This window comes from Chiloscyllium plagiosum, unplaced genomic scaffold, assembly GCF_037043375.1.
Source record: "Chiloscyllium plagiosum isolate Xiang-an unplaced genomic scaffold, Cpla_swu_hap1 HiC_scaffold_20, whole genome shotgun sequence".
Lineage (NCBI taxonomy): Eukaryota > Metazoa > Chordata > Chondrichthyes > Orectolobiformes > Hemiscylliidae > Chiloscyllium > Chiloscyllium plagiosum.
The window spans coordinates 39,325,564-39,339,478 of NW_028270158.1; the positions used below are offsets into that span (position 1 = coordinate 39,325,564).

At 42.3% G+C, this 13,915-nt stretch overlaps 1 protein-coding gene across 1 annotated transcript; it reads right to left on the minus strand.

Annotated features, from left to right (window-relative positions):
- Nucleotides 1–11,170: 11,170 nt before the first annotated feature.
- nog2 (noggin 2) lies at nucleotides 11,171–12,713 on the minus strand. The gene has a single exon (XM_043711557.2). It carries the CDS (start codon nucleotides 11,982–11,984, stop codon nucleotides 11,340–11,342), a length of 645 nt encoding a protein of 214 aa, XP_043567492.1. The 5' UTR covers nucleotides 11,985–12,713; the 3' UTR covers nucleotides 11,171–11,339.
- Nucleotides 12,714–13,915: the final 1,202 nt, after the last annotated feature.

Consider the following 13,915-nt stretch of genomic DNA (forward strand, 5'->3'; position numbering starts at 1 on the left):
GGATGTACAGAACATAATTTGAAAGGTTACAGATTACACACAATTCAAAAATGTAGTAAGCACTGAATGTAGTGACAGATTTCAGATGGACATTGATAGGCTGAAGAAATGGGCAGACATACAGCATATTAAATTTAATGCAGAGAAATGTGAAATGATATATTTTGGTAGGAAGATTGAAGAGAGGCAAAGTAAATTGCACGGACATAATTTTCAAATAGGTGCAAGAACAGAAAGAGCTGTAAGTATATGTACATAATTTGTGAAGTTAAAGAACCATTGAACTCCAAACTTTAAACATGGGTGGCACAGTGGCTAGCACTGCTGCCTCACAGCGCCAGGGACCCGGGTTCGATTCGGTCTGTGTGAAGTTTGCACATTCTCCCTGTGTCTGTGTGGGTTTCCTCTGGGTGCTCCGGTTTCCTCCCACAGTCCAAAAATGTGCGGGTTAGGTGAATTGGCCATGCTAAATTGCCCATAGTGTTAGGTGCACTAGTCAGGTGTAAATACAGGCTAGGGGAATGGGTCTGGGTAGGTTACTCTTCGGAGGGTTGGCATGGACTTGTTGGGCTAAAGGGCCTGTTTCCATACTGTAGGTAATCTAAAGTCGAATTTAAGTCTATTTCTCTCTCTACTGATGCTGGTTGATGTGCTGTGTTTCTCCAGACTTCAGATACCACTGTATTTCAGATTTCCAGCATCTGCAGTATTCTGTTATATCTATTTCTGTTTTGTTAGTTGGTTTAATTTTGCCCTAGCCTAGGTGTATTGGCATCAATTCTAGCATCCTCAATGCTGTCATAGTTGAGCAATTCCATGAGTAAATATGATCCTTAGACAGTTCCAAGGGAATTATTGCCTTCTTAAGCCATTTACAAGTTTATAACATTTTGATTTGAAGCAACACTTTTCAGTGATGTATGCATCAAGAGTCAAGAACCATTTTATTACAGCTATTATTTTGTGATTAAGTGTAATTATAATTAAGTTTGGAAATGGAAACATTTCCATATTGCTAACCTAGTTGTTTGTCATTTTCCTTACAGCTTTCTCATATTTCCTATTTGTCCTATTTTCACTTGTTATTCTCTAATTTTTTATTTTGTACATCATGTATCCTTATTTGTCATTTAATAGCTTTTCAGAGTAAATGTAAATAAAACCTTTTACAGTTTCTTTACTAAGGGAAAGTGAGGACCGCAGATGCTGGAGATCAGAGTTGAGAGTGTGGTGCTGGAAAAGCACAGCATGTCAGGCAGCATTGGAGGAGCTGGAGAATCGACGTTTTGGGCATAAGCCTGATGAAGGGCTTATGCCCGAAACATTGATCCTCCTGCTCCTCAGATGCTGCCTGACTGGCTGTGCTTTTCCTGCACCACACTCTCGACAGTTTCTTTACTGCTGACAAGCCACTTTTAGAGCCAATTTATAGCTAATAGAAATCCTGGACAAAAGAATTTGATAGTCATGGTTAAATCATCTTTGATGTAATTTACACATTAAGATGGTTGAATAAGTAAAAGTCTCCCACTCCCATGGTACCTGACGAAGGGAAATCATTGCAGATAGGTGCAAAGGGAATCAAATTGAGCTTTGCTTAGTGCAGTATATTGTTTTCAAAATTCAGATGTCTCAATATAGAAACCACCCAGCATGGAAAAGGCAATTCTGACCTTCCCAGACATCTCTTTAACTGAAGGAATTAAGGTTTGGCTTACCTTGCCCAGGCAAATTCCTTTCTGAACTTGGCACTTCACTTTTCTGTTATGTTCTTGTTTTTCAATCATTCTGTGCTCAATTTACTGTCTGGAGCAGTGTTTCAGAATATTTAACATATTCTGAAACATATTCTTGTCTGAAGGAAGATTTCTACTTTAACCCTATAAACCGATTGCACTTTTACAACGAGATCTGATAAATATTTCAAACAGTAAAGATATAGGCCTCTAGGGAGACCACAGGGTAGTGGAATTTGCTTTGGACTGAACCAACATAGAGATGTTGGCTGATTGCATGCCTTTAATCCGGCATTCCTATCCCAGCAATTTTTATTTATTTTATTCATAAAGTTCATGTCCTCTAAACTTCCCTTCCAATTCCTTCTAAATTGCTGAAGCACCAACCTCCTCCCTAATCCTATTCTATACTTAATTTGTTCTCTCTGCAATCTCATTTTGCTAAAATCCAAGACTCATTGTGACATCTCCCATTTTGACAAATACTTTCACAGATCTTATATACCTCAGGACTACCCTCAACTTGCAATCACGAGCTTTTAATGTTTTGGCATCACCTAATTGCCGCTGTCCGACAAAGTTCTTTTTACTATTTGTAGCTTTACTCATTCTGCACAATGACCACTGATCTTCCTGAACTTTCACAATTTAAACCGCCAACGTTTCTTTCATAGTTTTCCTTTGGGCAACTGTGGACTCAAAACAGAAAATGTATTTTTTTTAATACTAGAAGGTGTTTTAATACTAGAATATGTTTTTAATACTAGAATGTATTTGATTCTCATAACATCTGCCTCATCTTAGAGTATTCCTCCATAATAGAGGTTCCTGGTAGCTGGTCCAGTGTTTATTTTTCATGTGTTTGATTTAAGAATAAGACAATAATGATTTAAATAATGACCAGTATAGATGTGTATTGTGAAACTATATGACCAGTGTACAAATTTCTGGAAATAAATGAATTTTCAGGATGTGTGCGTCAGTAGCAAGTCTAGCATTAATTGTCCAGTTGTCCTGAAAAAGTGCTAGTAGACATTTTTCTTCAGTTACTGCCTCATGTGTAGTGAAGGTCCTCTCACAGTGCTGTCTTCCGAGCTACCAACTCACCTTTCTCCATTGTCCCACTGTCTCCATCCAAGGTCACATTCACAACCTTAGTCGTATTTGACCTCAAGCTCGGTTTCCGACCTCTGCTTCAGCTTATCTACTACAGAAACACTCATCCATGCCTTTCCTACTTTTTTAAAAAACTATTTCAAAGCTTCCATCGATGGCGTCTAACTTTCCACCTTTATAAACATAAGCTCATCTAACAATCTTCAGTCTGTATTTTAATTTATCCTATTCACCCAGAATTCATCAGGTGTCAGCTGCAACTCAGTCCCCCTCAATCTGAAGGCTTTGGGTTTAAATTTCAATCCAAGGCTTCAACACAAAAGTCAAGGCTAACAACCTAGTGCAATGCTAAAGATGCGCTGTGTGATCAGAGATGCAGTCATTCAAGTTAAATGTTAAATCTGTCCACCTCCTCGTGTATGTGTCAACATCCAATGATACTATTTTGATGATCAGGAGTGTTCTCTCTCGTGCGCTGGCTGATAATTACTGACCACCAACCCCACAAAATAGATTATCAATTAATTATCAAATTACTGCTTGTGTGCATGTTAGCATCTTCATCTATATTATAAGAGACTGCATTATAAACTGCTTAGAACAGACAATGGTTGGTGAAAGACACTATACGAATGCAAATATTTCTATCACCACTATGTTTGCTGATCCAATCCAGCAAAGTCTCAATTTTCATTGTCGTACACAGATCTCTCCATTACCTCACCTGCATTATGGTTGTAATCTTCTTCACATCTACACCCCAGATAGAATTTACTCTCTTTCAATTCTAATATCTTATGAAATCCCCAATTTAATTGTTCTAGCCTCTGGACTCTAAGGTCAGGTATTTCCTCCAGAAACTCCTTGATTGTGTCTCTCCATAGGACACGTTTTAAAAATTACCTTGACTGTTCCAATATCTCCATATATTGTTTGGTGTTACATTTTGTGTGATTACTCCAATCACTCACATGAAATGCCTTGGTATATTTTTCAACATCAAAGACACTAAAAATGCAAGTTGTGGATAACTGGTGAATTGTACCCAATATGAACTGACACACTGGCAGAGGGATAGTAATTGTAAAAACATATTTGTCTCGATTCATGTAAAGTGAATAAATTTCAGATATGTGTGATTTATGTATAATATACTGTAGATGTTAAAGAATATGACAGTGAATATGCATGGGCTGCAAAATTTTAATTTTAAGTTAATATGGTGTGAAATATCAGTGTCAATCAAAAGTATGCATTATCAATCATCAGATACCTGGAAATGTGACAGGGGTTGGATGCAATATACAGATTACTTCTTTCCCTTTATTGTGTATCTTTGCCTGTGGAGAAAGTGAGGACTGCAGATGCTGGAGATCAGAGCTGAAAATGTGTTGCTGGAAAAGCGCAACAGGTCTAGCAACATCCAAGGAGCAGGAGAATCGACGTTTCGGGCATGAGCCCTTATTCAGGAATGTCCCATGCAAAGCCCTGCCATAATACCCCTTATTACTCCCTTCCTATGCAAGCTTTATCAGAATTAAATGAAAGCATATCGGGCACATTACTCACCTCCAGCTATAAAGGTTTATCACTGGTCTAGTTCCTTTCAAATAGAATCCTTATATTTCTCACAATCATTGCACTTCCTTCATTCCCTCTTTTTTTTCCCCCTTCTGGTGAATTGAATTGGCCAATTCAAGAAGTCACTGACAGCCTGATGTTGTAATGTGTCATTTTCTTCAAAATTTATATTTGGTAACCAATATAAAGTGCATTAAGGTAAATTAATACTGGGAAATAAAACATCAAAGACTCTCTGGGCATACACAACACTGGTAAAATGGAGAGTAAAGTTCTGTCTATCCAATCAGATACTCCCAGGGCATGTACATCTAGGGTTATATGCAGAGTATAATTCCCTCTATTACACTGTCACGACATTGTGCAATTGCTCATATCTCTGGTAAGATCCCTCTACTGCAAATGTACCATATTAAAGTTTTCACCCCATTGTGTGAACTATTTAAATGTGGTTTCCAGTTCAAGAATATCAGTGCCAAATAAGAACATAGGAAAATTAAGAATAGGAAAGGATCATTCAACACCTTGATTTGGCACTGCAATTTAATCAGATCACATCTGACCACATCTTGAATGCAATTTCCTCATTTACTCCATATTCTTCAATACTCTTTTTTTTTCTGGCAATGTACCCTAAAAGTGCATTGACAGTAATGGACTCTAGTCCATAAATATGCTTGGCAAGGTAAAGCAGTAGTTTGCCATTGCCTTCTACAGGAGGCTAGTCACAAGACTTACCCATCCTTATCTCCTGCTATTACATGTAGTGGATCAATTTGAAAGATTTAAATCAACTATTTCACCACACTATGAAAGATCCTTCTACGGCCATTGAGTGCTGGAGTGTGACTCAAATCCAGAGTTTGTGGCTCAGAGACATGGAATCTACCCACTGAACCACAAGACTTCCACTCAATTCCCTTATCAACAAAAGTTTATTGTTCTCAGTCTTGCAACTTCCAGTTATTAAAACATCCACAACATTTTGGGGACAAGAACTTCATACTTTCATTACCCTTGGTGTGAAAAGAACTTCTAGGAGAAAGTGAGGACTGCAGATGCTGGAGATCAGAGCTGAAAATGTGTTGCTGGAAAAGCGCAGCAGGTCAGGCAGCATCCAAGGAGCAGGAGAATCAACGTTTCGGGCATGAGCCCTTCTTCAGGAATGAAGCCCTTCAGTTTCCTGAAGAAGGGCTCATGCCCGAAACGTCGATTCTCCTGCTCCTTGGATGCTGCCTGACCTGCTGCACTTTTCCAGCAACACATTTTCAGCTGTGAAAAGAACTTCCTGGTTTCATTCCTGAAAGGCCCATTCTAATTTCAAGATTATCTTCCCTTATTTTGGATGACTATGCCAGAATAAAATGGTTTCTCTATAATTCACTACCAGATCCCTTTAACATTTGAAATCCCCAATCAAATCAGCTGTTTATCACACATATTCAATCAAACACAAACCAGACTTATGCAATAAAAAGAGAAATTGCTGGAGAAATTGAGGAGGTCTGGCAGCATCTGGGGAGTGGAAACAGTTAACATCTTGAATTTGGTTACACTTCCTCAAAAGTGGAGACCCATTCTGGAGAACAGTCACTGGATTTATAACGGTAACTCTGTTTTATCTACTTGGATGCTCTAGACCTGCTTAGCTTGTCCAGATATTTCTGTTTTTGTTTCAGATTTGCACACCTGCAGTTCTTTGTGTTATTCCAGATTTAAGCAACCTGTCTTCACTATTTAACATTCTAAGCACCAGTATCATAAGAACAAAAGAACATAAGCAGATGTAGGCCATTCAAATCTCCTATATCCTTCAGTAAGAACATGGCTGACCTAACAGTGGAGTCTTAACTTCACTTTCCTGCCTATCCCCAATAACCCCTGACTCACTCATACTTCAAACATCTATCCAATTCAGCCTTGCATATGTTCTGTCATTCAGCTTTGCTGCTCTTGGGGGTGTGTATGCCAAAGAGCAACAGCCCTCTGACAGAAGTTTTTCCATGCCTCTGACTTAAATGGCAGTCTCTTATTCTGAAAGTGTGTCCCTACATCCAGATTCTCCCAAGTTGAAAGACATTTTATTAAAATCAATCTTATCAAGCCCCTCAGAATCTTGTTTTTTTACAATGAGATCAACTCACACACTTCTAAATTCCAGTGTAGCCAAGCCTACTCATGTTTTCCTCATAGATCAAACCCTTCATCTCGGGAATGAGCTGAGTGGATCTGCTGGTGAATATGCATTGCACTTTAAGGCCAATGGATTTTTCCCAAGTTGCGGAGGCCTAAACTGAAAACAACTGCCCCAGATGGAGTCTGACCAAAGCTCTGTATGATTGGAGCATAATTTTCTTCTGTTTGAAACCCAACCTTTCAAGATAAAGGCCAACATTCCGTTAGTCCTTTTTGATTATTTTTGTATCTGACATCTAGTTTTAAATTATCTGCGTGCTTGGATTTTCAAATCTCTTTGTTTCTTCACAGGTCCTAGATTCTTCACCATTTAGAAAACACTCCAATTTTTTAAATAAATGATTTCACATTAACATAAATGCAGCTTTTGCTGAGATACATTCATATCCCCTGAGTGCCCGTTCTTCACCCGTGAGCCTCAACATGAGTAAAACAACATGATCAACACAGATACCTTTTGTCACGTTCCCCTCTGATGTAGACACCAGTTCTGTCAAATAAGAATCATTCATTAGTGACCAGGAGTAGGAAACAATCTGATTGTCCTGACAATATGACCACTTGAGCTCAGTTATATACTGACACCCTTGATGCTGATGGCATAAAACAACCAAAATCAAAAATTGAAACTAGGCTCAGTGACACACTCAATTATGAAGCTACTTATTCTTCCCAACATGAATTTCAGATGAACAATTTCCAGTATTTAAATCACATTACATTATTACTGCTTTGAAGTTAATGTAATGTGGCAAATTGTCAGCAAGATAGAAGTACAGTTTATACGGAAGAGCATGCATGTGATCAAGAACACTCCGATCTATCAACAAAGGAAAACAAAAATTGACTGAACTTGAGTGGAACAACTAAACTGACTCTGCCTGCACTAGAGGCCACAATGAGTGCAGATTTGAGGGTTCAGTATTAATAATTTTGACAGACTGATATATTTTATCAGGAACTAGTTTAATGGAGGTTTGTCAATGACCAGAAAATTATGGAATAAATACCTCTATTGATACTTATTAGATGCTAAGCAATACTAGGCACGTCCAGATTGTGGCTCTGGACTGTATACTACGTCAGTAACTTTTGAAGACCTCGTTGTCAGTGGTGATATCTTAGTAACTTAATTGTGAAAATTTTCAGTTGAATTATGTTTTAAATTTGTGATTTCAGTAAGCAGAACCTACTATATTGGTTAATTTCCTAATGCCCAGGAGCTCTGAAAGTTTCTGCAGACACCCACTGCAAAGTCCACACAAAGCATGGGACTTAACTCAGGACCTTTGGGTCAGGCACAGGTCACTTTCACATTCACTTCTCAGAGAAGGTCAGGACGCGAGTTTACATAAATGACATAAAATTATTTACAACAGAGCGTGCAAAATCAAATCAATACTTCAACTCCCAAAATGTCAGTTAAAGCTTTCTCATTAATCAAGATATCTGCTTATTTTTGAGCACTGAAAAGCTGTTCCGGCATCGAATTAAAGGAGGTAAGGTTTAATGAATCCTAATACAAGTTTGATCAATTATTATTGTCAGCAAACACATTACAACAATCGCCATCATTATTTGACTTATTAGTGAAATGATTTTTCGGCATTGAATTAAAGCTGCCAAATGCCTGGAATTTTGTATTCTTTGGTGTGAGAACGAAGAAAATTTCGTTTCAGGTACTGCTGTCTCAATATATGGCTCCCAGGGCAGGTAACAGCATCAATTAGATATAGAGTAAAGCTCTACACTGTCGCCGCCAAACACATCCACGCAGGTACAGCACATGGTTACATATAGAATAAATCTCTACATTGTTCCTTCAAAAACTCATGGAATAGGTAAAACACGGGTTAGGTACAGAGTAAAAATCCCTTTGCACTGTTCCTATACTCCTAGCGCAGGTACAACACAGGGTTAAGATCCAAAATAAGGCTTCCTTTAGTGCCAGAACAATATACCTCAGCAACATCTCTTCAATGCGCCTCCCCGTCCCCATTACGCCAATGTGATTTCTTTTATTCATTTCCCAGCCCTCCTTGGGCCTCTCTGAATAGGAATATCATTTTAGTGCTAAATTAGGGAAGGTTTTGTACAGTGGCAACATGCCCACTAGGAAATGGGTTAACATTGGGTCAAACCCACTTCATGCCGTTACTTCACAGCCAACAGACATAGGAGTGGACTGGGTTTGAACAGTCTCTCTGATAAACCTGCTTTTCAATGGGGTGTTACAGCGCTGAAGGTCTAAGCACGGTGGCACTGCAGCTGACTGCTCCCCTCAGCTATCTATAAACTCCCGCCAATCAATATACAGAAAATACTGAGGCACATAATAGCGTAGATGATTCCTGCCAGCCTTGCTATTTTGTCTGAATTTAATTTTTCTGTTTCACATGAAAAAGAGAATGTTAATCATTCCGCCGCAAGCGCCTCCGAGATGTCACGTCAGATAATCAGATTGCAAACAAATAAAAATGGAGCTATTGAATTTTTCAAATCCTTAGAACGCCCTTTGACATCTGGCCGAATGTTGAAGTTCCTGGGCGGATGGAGTTAACAGGACCATAGGAACTACACATTTATTAACTGTAATTCCGGATGAGAGCCCCGAGCTATCAACGTTGGAAAGGCTGTGTGAGAAAGGTGCGGAGGGGGTTAACAGATTTTTGTGTGTGTAGGGTCTTAGTGCTACATTCCGAGCTGTCGAGAGGGGGCGGCTGAGCGGCGCCTATGAGTCAGCCGACAGCATCTGCTCGTAGCCCAGCCTGAGACTCTCAATCCAACTGCACACAGGGATCAAGCTAGGGGCTTTGCAACGCCGTAATACATCAGAGAGCCTTTCACAGTCCCAGAAATACCAGGCGTCACTAGACTCTCCCTCAGAAAGAAAACCTGTATGAGGATTCTCTCTGCAGTAACTGGCAGCGCGCCTTGGCGTCCCAAAAAAGTCTTCTTTAATAAATAAATAATTATATTTAGCTATGTGAAAAGAAGTGCACAGCGAGTGCTTGCTGTAATCAGGATCAGGTCTAATCTCAGTCTGAACATACATTTCAAATTAGCAATGTGACGAAATTATTCGCAGAATGAGTTCCAGTCTGAGCAACAAGTCACGAAGCGGCGCCTCAGAAAACAGCCGAGCCGCGTTCAAGTCTGTTAGCGAGCACCAGTTATAACAGCTACAGTGTTTGGGCTTGCTGGAGATTGGAAAAACGCCGAGGGAGCAGACAGAGCAAAGCGCTCCTATCAGCTGCCTATTCCATTCCGTGCTGTTCCCCACTCCTTATCCATTTAGTCCAGTGAAAGCGGCCTGTAAAGTTTCAACACATTTCTTAGCAAGTAAGTTCGAGACAAGGCTGCATCGCTGTATAAATATCTGTGTTTGTGTGAGAGGGGGGGAGGGGTAACCCACTCAGATGCCCAGACAACGTGTCCCCAATCCTGCTGGACACATTCCAAATTAAAAACATCTTTTTGATTTGTTTGTTTTTTAAGTAGTCTGATTTTTTTTTCACCTGTTTATGCCGGGATCTCCGCAGACCTGCCCCGAGCTTGCTTCTTCCAGGATAAACGCTGCAATTATTCTATTCCCCAAATTTTAAATCAAAGTTTTTACAAACGAATAGACTTTAAAACAATACTATTATTTTGTATAAAACAAACCTCTTTGTCCTGTTTATTGCAACTGATATTAGTTCCCTAGACAGCACTTATTTGATAGACGAACTATAAGCAGCTACACATGCGGCTTTATAGTGGACACATATCTTCCGTGACTGGAATCTAAGCACCATTTGTAACTGTTCATTACCTGTGATCTCTTTTAGAAAACTGGGTGAATAGACAATCACATGAAGTTCGTTAAAGCTGCAGATGGAACAGTATAGATTTCCGACAGGGCGGGTTGCGAAGGGTGCAGGGACGGGACGTTTCAATGGCAGCTCCGAATGACTGAAATGATGAAGGGCTGCCTACGTTCAGATAGATCATGAAGACTGTTTTATTCTGCAGCAGAATCAATCTCTCGCACTCAAAGAAGCCAAGGCTCTGAATGCTGTCAGATTTCCAAACCTTTTTGTTTCAAAGATGAGATTTTATTGCTAAAAACATTGAACCATTATATTTACATTGATATGTTTTGTTTTAGAAAGAATATTCAAGTAAACATTTCCAAATGTCACGGTATCATCTACATTATATCAACAAACGTTAAAGTAATAAATAATTGGACACAAGATTTTACTCTTCTACACTCCTATATTGTATTGGAAAGCTGAGATTTCACTCTGTAATATCTTCACCTCAACTTTTTATAATAATTATTATTATTTTACAAAAAAAAACTAGGCACATGGCATTAAAGGCAGTTATTAGGATTCAGTGAATGGAAACCCAGGCTAGAGTTGTTCGGAGCTGCTGCTAGTTCTCAAAGTCAGCGGTCAGGGCCCGCAGTGTGGATTGCGAATAGCCCTTTCCTCTGAGTGGAACATCATTATGGTCCGTTAGTTCTCCCCACCCCACCCTCACCCACCTCCCCCCCGCAAAAAAGTCCATGATTTTCTGCAACTCTCATTGTGTTATATAGATACAAAGCTGGCGCTTCTTTAGAATGCGATATATAAAAATAGATTTCACTATAGGGCGCTGTTATACTATAGACCATCTGTATATAGGATTCACCCAGTCTGCATGAGAACATTTCTCCCTTTAACAGGAACACTTGCACTCGGAAATGACTGGATATTGGACAGGTATCCACGTGCAGTACTTGGGTTTTGACCATCCTTGGCAATACCACCTTAAGAAAGTCTTGCTAATGGATTTGACAGGTTTACACAGCATCCCTTCGGGGAATGAACAGGACCTCTCGTTGTAACAGTTGCCTTCTTTAACAAACCGAGGCCAGAAGCGGCCTCCCAGGTCCTTCCATGTGTACATCACCGGACAGTATGTGTAGGACCAAAGCCATTGCTGGAACTTCCTTCTGGCCTTTTTACCCAACTTCATTTTCCTCCCATAAGGGGTCTCGGACAAATCCAACCTCTTGATGTCGTTGGGCATGGCGCCCAAGGGTTTGAACCTGGAGTTCGGGTCCCGGGACGGAGAGTCGTCCAGTTGGGGCAGAGTGATGGACATGAAGTTGGGATCGAAGTGGCTGCCGAGCTTCTTCCGCAAAGCCCGTTCGTCCAGATCGTTGTCCTTGGGATCGTTGTCTGGGTCCGGGTGTTCGATAATGTCCACCACGGGCAAACTGTCACTGGGGACGGGCCGGAGGTGCAGATAAGGCTGGCAGAGTCCGTGCTGCAGTAGCAGCATGCAGAAGCAGCTTAGCATATACTGTGGCAGCTCCATGTTTTAAACGGGCCAGTTCGGCGAGCCCAGAGGTTTATAAATAGGCAGCAAAGCGAGCAGACTGATACTTTTAATAGAACACACTGGGCTTTGAATGACGGGCACGTACAGGACGTGCTGAGGTTTAACTTTGCTGCCGGATTAAGCTGCTGTCTCTCGCAGCCTCTCCCTCACTCTCTCACTTTCACTCTCTCGCCTCCTTTTCCCTCCTCGCCTTTTTCCACCGATCCACCTCCGGAAAGTGAGAAGCACCAGAAAGCAGCCTTTTTCCAGCTTCTTTACCCCAAAATTCACGTCGGCTTGCTGCCTGTCGCCATGGCAACGCCAGGACTCACCGCCACAAACTGTCTAGACGGGATGACAGGAGCCGGGGTGAGAGGCGGCCCGGAGCCCGGGAGAGAGCGCGGCGGCTCCGGCCCAGGCCGGCCCGCTTCCTGGGCTCCACTCCGGACACAGGGGCTCGTCCGGTCCCAGCTCCACCGGCACCGAGGTTGTTAGCGCTGATCCCGGCGAGGATCTCGGATTGATCCCAGTGCTGATCCTGGATTGATCCCGGGTTAATCCCGGTGTTGATGCCGGGTTGACCCCGGTGCTGATCCTGGAATGATCCCGGTGTTGATGCCAGGTTGATCCTGGGATGATCCCGGTGCTGATCCGGGGGCCGCCTTATCTCTGCCTCTTGCCTCCTGTTGCTGCTGCACTGATGCAGAGCCTCCGGCTCCAGGTTAAATATCCGTGTCCCGGAGAGAGGCCAAATCCCGGGTCGGCGCCCCGCTCCTGATTGACATCCTACCCCCGCCCTCCGCCTGCCCCTCCCGCCAAAGCCACCAGCTGCTTAACCCGCACCCTCCCGGCTCCCAAACACCGAAACCCATACCCTCCCACCACGAAAACCCAGACCCACACCCTCCCGCCTCCCAAACACCCAAACCTGCACCCTCCCTCCTCCCATATACCGAAACCCATATCCTCCCAATGCCAAAACACCAGACCCATACCCTCCCGGCTCTCGAACCCCAGATCCGGCACCCTCGCAGCTCCCAAACCCCAGACCCACACCCCCTGCCTCCCCAAACCAAAAATCCACACCCTCCCGCCACCCGAATCCCAAAACATTCACCCGTTCACGTCCCAAGCACCACTCCACACTTTCCCAGCTCCTAAACCCACAAAATCGCAACCTCCTTGCTCATAACTTTATATCTTCCCAGTTTCCAAATATCCAATCCTACATTCTTCTGGTTCCCAGATTCCCAAACTCTCACCCTACTGGCACCCAGAGCCCCAAACCTACACCCTCTCAGCTCCCACATCGCCAATTCTACACTTTTCCTACCTTGTGGACTTCTGAACACTCCCAATTCTATACCCTCCTGGCTACCAAACCCCAACCTACTGTATGCCTACTCACAAACGCCAAAATTTGCATCCTTCCAGCTCTTAAATGTACAAATCTGCAAACTCCCATCTCCTTAACCCCCAAACCTGAACCTCCTGATTCCATAAACTCACATTTCCCCACACCATCTTTGCTCCCAAACCTCCAGAATTGCATCTTCACAGCTACCAGCTTCCAAACCCTACTTTCCCAGCTCCCAAAACCTGCACTCCTCCAGCTCCCAAAACCCCAAATCCCAAATATGCATGTTCTTGGCTTTCTGGGTGGCACACTGGTTCAGTGGTTAGAACTGCTGCCTCACAGTGGGACCTGGATTTGATTGCACCCTTGGGTGACTGTGTGGAGTTTGCACGTTCTTCCCGTGTCTGTGTGAGTTTCCTTGCAGTGCTACAGTTTTCTCCCACAGTCCAAAGATGCAGGTTAGGTGGATTGGCCATGCTAAATTGCCCATAGTGTCCAAGTCCTGTGCAGTCTAGGTGGATTAGCCATGGGAAATGCATGGTTACGGGGATGAGGGGCTGTCTGGTGGGGT